Genomic DNA, 7,479 nt, shown 5'->3' on the forward strand with positions numbered 1-7,479 from the left:
CGTAAAGCTGCTGTGTGGACGTACCGTAAAGCTGCCGTGCGGACGTACCGTAAAGCTGCCGTGCGGGCGTACCGGAAAGCTGCCGTGTGGGCGTAACGTAAAGCTGCTGTGTGGACGTACCGTAAAGCTGCTGTGTGGATGTACCGTAAAGCTGCCGTGTGGACGTACCGTAAAGCTGCCGTGCGGACGTACCGTAAAGCTGCCGTGCGGGCGTACCGGAAAGCTGCTGTGTGGACGTACCGTAAAGCTGCTGTGTGGACGTACCGTAAAGCTGCTGTGTGGACGTACCGTAAAGCTGCTGTGTGGACGTACCGGAAAGCTGCTGTGTGGACGTACCGGAAAGCTGCTGTGTGGACGTACCGTAAAGCTGCTTTCACTGGGTTTCACCTGCTGCCGTTTCACGCCTTTTATTCTACATGTTATAGTTGTTCTTTGACTTGTGTCCTGTCCTGTAAAGCATCCGTGTTGAGAGGGTGCAATATAAATAAAGTTCTACTCACTTACTCTATGAATTATTACGTCAACCTCGTTATATCTCGCATTAGTTTAGTGTCTGCAGGTAGACGTCTGTCTCACCTGTGGATCCTGATGTGAGTCTGCAGCGTGCTCTTCGCTGTGAAACACTTCCCACAGATCTCACAGGTGAACGGCTTCTCACCTGAACAACAACAACAACAACACCATGAGATCTCACCTGAACAACAACAACACCACAGATCTCACCTCCACAGAACAATGGTAGTCATAGAGCTGCTGTACCTGTGTGAGTCCTCAGGTGCTTCTTCAGCTGGGCCGTGTCCATGAACGTGTGATGGCACTGAGCGCACTCTGGGAGAGACTTGCCTTTAAAGGAAGAACGAATCAAGTTTTATTTATATACACATTTATCAAGGATGTTTAGCCTACAGTAGAGACCCTCTGTCCTCAGACCCTCTGTCCTCAGACCCTCTGTCCTCAGACCCTCTATCCTTAGACCCTCTGTCCTTAGATCCTCTGTCCTTAGACGCCCTGTCCTTCGACCCTCTGTCCTCAGACCCTCTGTCCTCAGACCCTCTGTCCTTAGACCCTCTGTCCTCAGACCCTCTGTCCTTAGACCCTCTGTCCTTAGACCCTCACATCGTACAAGGAAACACTTCCAGAGAAAACCCACAGTTTAAGGGAACATGGAGAAACCTCAGGAGAGCAGCAGAGGAGGGATCCCTCTCCAGGACGGACAGACTGCAATAGATGCCGTGTGTGAATCCAAGAGATAATACATTTGACAGCATAGAGACCGATGTTAGGAAGTGCATGTGTCTGTGATGAGAAGATGAATCCACGAGGAAGTCAGCAGGTGTTAGATGAATGAGCTTCCAGTTAGCGACGTGCTGAGGGTGCTCACCTGTGTGAACTCTGCAGTGGCTCTTCAGCTGACGCTTCTGAGTGAAAGTCTTCCCACACTGATCACATCCGAACGGTTTCTCTCCTGAGCAGCGAGGAGACAAAAGAGACGCTGCCACAAACTGAAGGATGACATCTTTATGGCGAGTTTAAAAATCATAATTACACTTTTGAAAGTTTAAAGGTGGGGTAGGTAAGTTTCAGAAACCGGCTCGAGATACATTTTGTTATATTCCATGCAATGCTCTTAACATCCCGATAGCAATGAATATCTGAAGTGCTTTGACAACAAATCCATAAAAAAATGTCATCTGTTGAAGCCGTAATACTGTAAAAAGTAAAACCAATCCGTTTAGCCGATGGCCTACCTGCCTGTCAGCCTCCCATCGGGGCACAAACTTATCTCTGCCCTCATTGGTCATGTGCGCGTTCGTGTGTGTTGGAGGAGGGGCTCTGTGAGGAAGTGGCAGATTTTCTCCGGTTGTGTATTTTCAAATTCTAGCGATCTCGAGCTGGTTTCTCAAACTTACCTACCCCACCTTTAACTAAGATATTCTGTATTCGGGCCACATGTTTAAAAAATGATGATAACATATATATGAGTTACTGAGAAAAGAGGGAAACATCGAGAAAAGAGGGAAACATCGAAGAGAAAGAAAGAAGGAATTCTGAAAGTCGTAATTCTTAGAAAAAGTTTACAATTGTGAGAAAAAAGTCAAAAAACGAAGAAAAAAAAGTGGGAATTCTTAATAAAAAATAACTTTGATCTGAAAAAGAAATGCGCAGTGGCCCTAATCCCCTTCCGTAGTTTTAGAAGATGATTGAATATCTTTTACTATGACACATGAAGCTAAGCTAGCACACGCAGAGACCCTCAAACAGAACCCCAGAGCTAGATGTTTCAGTGCCTGTAGGACCCCCACCTTGGTGCAGGTGCATGTGCTCCTGCAGGGCGTGCTTGGTGCTCAGAGACTTGCTGCAGACGTTGCAGATGAAGGGTTTCTCTCCACTGTGACTGCGCTGGTGAACCAGCAGCGTGTGCTTCTGAGTGAAGGCTTTCCCACAGGCCAGGCAGGGGAAGGGCTTCTCTCCTGGGGAGGAACAGAGAGCATTACTAGAGATGTCCCGATCCGATCACGTGATCGGGGATCGGAGCCGATCACGTGATTTTCAAAAAATCGGGGATCGGGATTTTTTTTTTTTTTTATAGCTGGTGACTCGGGAGTCAGGACAGAGAACATGTCAGGAGTTTGGAAGTATTATGAAATTGAAAGCGAAGGCAGTGTAACAGCCAGACGCAATGTTTGCAAGGCGGAGGTTCCGCGTGGTGGAAAGAACAGAGCTACGTTCAACACGACCAATCTAATACGCCACCTGAGAAACAAACACCAACAACGACACGACGAGTACACAGCGGCCACTCGGGTAACGGCACTGAAGCAACCGACACTTTCAGAGGCTTTCAAAAGGAAAGAGAAACTGCCCCAGAACAGAGAAAAGGCCACACAATAACAGCCAAGATAGCTGAATTCATCGCGTTGGATGGCCAGCCGTTATCTGTTACCTTTTTTCTCTCTTAATGCATTGCATAAAGATCGGATCGGGAAAAATCGGTATCGGCAGATTGTCAAAATCAAATGATCGGAATCGGATTGGGAGCAAAAAAAGGTGATCGGGACATCCCTAAGCATTACGTGCGTACTTGCCAGCCTTGAGACCTCAGAAATCGGGAGGATTTGAAAACCACCGCGGGGGGGGGGGGGACGTGTGCTAGTGGATCGCCGGAGCTGTATTAGATTAACATTACATGCTTATTGTAGTTCCAAGTGCACTGCCTTGCGGCCTGAAGCAGCATCCTTGATGGAGCTGAGTGTGGGCTGGACAGGAAAGGAGTGAGCAGAGGAGAGTTGTCGATCCTTGTTCTGTTTTCTGTGACTATCTTCCTCACCCTCTCAGACTTTCAGTTGTGCGCGCTACCATGGAAACCAAACAATGGTGTCGCTGTATTACAGTCCGAGTGGAAACAGTCCTGAGGAAATGTAAATCTGATTTTGTCAGAAATCGGGAGAAATATGACCCGGGAGGAAACCGGGAGGGTTGGCAAGTCTGACTACGTACCACAAATAATAATAATACTTCATTCTATTGAGAGGCGCCGCCCAAAGCACCCAAGGACACCTACATATTATTATTAATGTATGCATACAGTAAGATCTTCGTATGGCACTCTCCCGTCTGCCATCAGGGCTCGTCTCACCTGTGTGCGTCCTCTGGTGGATTTTGAGGAACAGATGGTTTTTGAACACCTTCCCACAGTCCTCACATCGAGCCTCGGTGTCGGGATACTTCCTCTTCCTGCCTCTCTTCCCCGGCTCGCTCCTTCCCGTTTCCTCTCCGCTCACTCGGTAGCTTTTGTACTTCACCGGAGGACGGATCTTACGTTTGCTCTGCCTCGACACCGGGTTGAAATCTGCATCGTCTTTAGACTCTGCGTCCTCACGGGGAACATCTGTAACGTCGTCCTCACGGAGAACATCTGTAACGTCGTCCTCACGGGGAACATCTGCAGTTTCTGAGGCTTCTTTCTGCAGATCTGTCTTACTCGGTCTTCCTCTCTTTCGTTTGGACGCTGCCTGCACTTTGGGAACGCCCACCTGCAATCAAATGAACAAAACAAATATATATCTTTTTTTTAATGATGAGAAAAAAGTGAGAATCCTGATAAAAAAAGTCGGAATTCTGAAGTTAAATATTCTAAGAACAAAAGTCAGATTTTCGATTCGACGTTTAAAATAATGGAACAAATTAATTGCACTTTAAACGATATTTGAGCTTCAAATTCAACCATCCATGTACTTGTATACAGTATACACTCTTCTTGCACATCTCAAGAGAATGTTTTGAGATGTGCAAGTAAATAGAAATAGAGCAAGAAGAGTCTATATACAAGTACATGGAATATGATATATAGAGAGATAAACGGATGTTCTGTTCCTCACAGAGCTCAGCGGTCTGGTCCTGAGCGAGGACCGGTCTCTGAGTCTGGGGGTCCTGATGCTGCCTCAGGGTCATTCTTTTAAACGTAGAACCTTTTCTTATGCAGGCATTTTTATTTACAGTTTGATGCGAGGTCATCTTTACCTCCTGCAGCTCTGATTGGTCGTCCTTCTCCTCGTCTGCGGCGCGTTCAGAAAGCGCCGTGATGAGTTCACTGACCTGCAGGAGTTTAGCGGCGGCGAGAAGCTGCTGCATGACGTCCTCCTCCACACACACCTTGTCCTCCTCCACACACACCTTGTCCTCCTCCACACACACCTTGTCCTCCTCCACACACACCTGAGCGCTGTAGATGAATTGGAGCACGTTGCGGAGCGTCTCTGCAGAAACGTCCTGCAGCCGGTAGACGCTCTGAGGCTTCGAGGTGAACAGGAACAGGAAGTGGTCGCTGCTCGCGGCTAACAGAGCTTTGTGGGCCCTGAACGCCTCATCATGCACCTGCAGAGTGACGTCACACAGGAGGTCCTGCTGCCTCAAGGTGTTCAGTTTACCCAGAATGCTTTGCCGGTGCGAGTGGGAGTGCAGGGACCTGATGGAGGACCGGTTCGATGCCGGAGACATCTTCAGGTCCTGCAGGGGATACAAATAACTCTATTAAACAGCATAATGTGACTTAAATATGAATACATGTTATACTAGACTATAACGTAAAGACTAAAACTAAGACTTCAAAAAGTTACAGACTTTTTTCATTACATGTGATATTTTTTAAAACATACCATCACTTTTTTGTTACTATATTAAAGGTCCCGTGTCACGGCCATTTCTACTGTTCATCGTTCCATCGTTGAGGTCGACTAGAATAGATTCACATTGTTCAATGTTCCAGACTCTCATTGGTTGAGCCCAGTGGCCGTCTGCGAGACACGGCGAAACCCAGCCCGAACACACACACACCCGCAGCCTGGCTGGGAGTGTGTGTGTGTGTCCAGGCTGAGTTCCGCGGTGTCTCGCTGTCTCGCCGACCCCACCCCAGTGAGTCAGCTCACACTGTCCGCTCCTCGCAGCAGCGAGCCTCGCAACGTCCCGCCGAGTGTGTGTGTGTGTGTGTGTGTGTGTGTGTGTGTGTGTGTGTGAGGAAGTCCACGGATTGGTCCAAACGTAACGGCTAGGGATGTCCCGATCACCTTTTTTTGCTCCCGATCCGATTCCGATCATTTAATTTTGACAATCTGCCGATACCGATTTTTCCCGATCCGATCTTTATGCAATGCATTAAGAGAAAACAAAGGTAACAGATAACGGCTGGCCATCCAACGCGATGAGTTCAGCTATCTTGCTGTTATTGTGTTTCCTTCTCTCTGTTCTGGGGCAGTTTCTCTTTCCTTTTGAAAGCCTCTGAAAGTGTCGGTTGCTTCAGTGCCGTTACCCGAGTGGCCGCTGTGTACTCGCCGTGTTGTTGTTGGTGTTTGTTTCTCAGGTGGCGTATTAGATTGGTCGTGTTGAGCGTAGCTCTGTTCTTTCCACCACGCGGAACCTCTGCCTTGCAAACATTGCATCTGGCTGTTACACTGCCTTTGCTTTACATTTCATAATACTTCCAAACTCCTGACATTTTCTCCGTCCCGACTCCCGAGTCACCAGCTGAACGTAGCCTCTCGTTAGCTTGCTGCTGCTATCAGACACTGCGCCCACTCTGTTGCTTTGAGAGGAATAAGCAGGTCTGAAAACAAGCCCAAGAGAAGCAACACATGCATGATGTTGTGTAATTTTAAAACAAAACTAAGGCCTCAGTCTGACTTTAAGACGTGAACATGGTCATTTTTGTTTTGTAACATTAAATTAAAAAAAGAAAAATCCTAAAAAAATAAAAAATAAAAAAAAATCCCGATCCCCGATTTTTTTCTCCCGATCCCCGATGTTTTGAAAATCACGTGATCGGCTCCGATCACGTGATCGGATCGGGACATCTCTAGTAACGGCTACGCGGATTGGTTACGTTACGTCACTATACCCAAGAAGTAAACAATGGAAACAGAGAAACGTCCATCGAGGCGTTCTGGAGCAGCACATCAGGTCTTCTCTGAGTCAGAGTGTTTCTCCCTAGGGTGCACTCTGAGGGTCTGAGACTCTGCAGAGCGTTCACATGCAGAAGCTCCAGAACACAAGGGGACGGGTCAGAACCAGAACACAAGGGGACGGGTCAGAACCAGAGAAGCAGGACGCGGGACCTTTAAGATCAGATGTATTTTATTGGGATTTTTGTTGTTGCGTTGCAGCAGCAACAAGGCATTGCACATTGGCCGAAGTGGACATTAAAGAATAGAAATAAACAATTCTGGTGTAATAATAATAATACATGTTATTTATATAGCACTTTTTCTGGTGCTCAAAGCGCTTCAATATGATTATGAAGCAACAGCTTTCCACCAATACTGCACATATTTTATTATTACGAGTATTTAGTCATTCTATACTGCATATATATTTCATGTAAATATCTCTCTATATTTCTAGTGTTATAAGCGTTTAACCAACAGTTTGGTCCTTTTTCTAACTTGTTCTCTCCTTTATCTGTGTTTGTGTTATGCACCATGCCAACTCCTCTCGTGTAAACCCACCTGGTAATACACCTGATTCTGATTTGATTCTGTCTCTCTTTCTGTTCTGGAAATCTGTCCCCATTAGCACACATACATTAAATAGTTCCCCATTCATCTTTAGTGTCTCCTCTTGAGTTTGCATCCATAAAAACCAAGTATTCCCCACCTGAGTGATAATAAAAGTTGACCTGCTGATGTGTTACCTCAGAAAGCACACAGCATTAGTTAGCATCATGCTAACAAACAATGCATTCCGCGCTAGCTTTCACACACTCCAAAGCTAGCAGAAGAAGCTAAGTGTGCTGCTGAAATAACGCGTTAAATAAACTCTATTTAATTCATGTTTCTACTTATGTCTGCTTCAAAGCGGTGTCATTCAGAAATAGTGATCTTTAAGGACCTTACCTTCTACTACAGCTGTGGACGGAGGGAGGGAATGCGAGGGAACTATCGCGAGAGTGGTGATTCTGACCAGTTTAGCGCACAGCTGATCTACAAA

At 46.6% G+C, this 7,479-nt stretch overlaps 1 protein-coding gene across 1 annotated transcript; it reads right to left on the reverse strand.

Moving 5' to 3' along the window:
* Nucleotides 1-519: 519 nt before the first annotated feature.
* Nucleotides 520-7,410, reverse strand: LOC117441164 (zinc finger and BTB domain-containing protein 24-like; the record flags this gene model as incomplete). Its single annotated transcript, XM_034077369.2, is given in 7 exon segments — nt 520-658; nt 760-843; nt 1,382-1,465; nt 2,304-2,471; nt 3,638-4,034; nt 4,522-5,007; nt 7,386-7,410. Coding segments are annotated over 6 exon segments (1,349 nt in total), but the record flags the coding sequence as incomplete, so codon positions are not given.
* Between the last annotated feature and the right edge of the window lie 69 nt (nt 7,411-7,479).

The sequence above is a fragment of the Pseudochaenichthys georgianus genome, unplaced genomic scaffold (genome assembly GCF_902827115.2).
Source record: "Pseudochaenichthys georgianus unplaced genomic scaffold, fPseGeo1.2 scaffold_1528_arrow_ctg1, whole genome shotgun sequence".
Lineage (NCBI taxonomy): Eukaryota > Metazoa > Chordata > Actinopteri > Perciformes > Channichthyidae > Pseudochaenichthys > Pseudochaenichthys georgianus.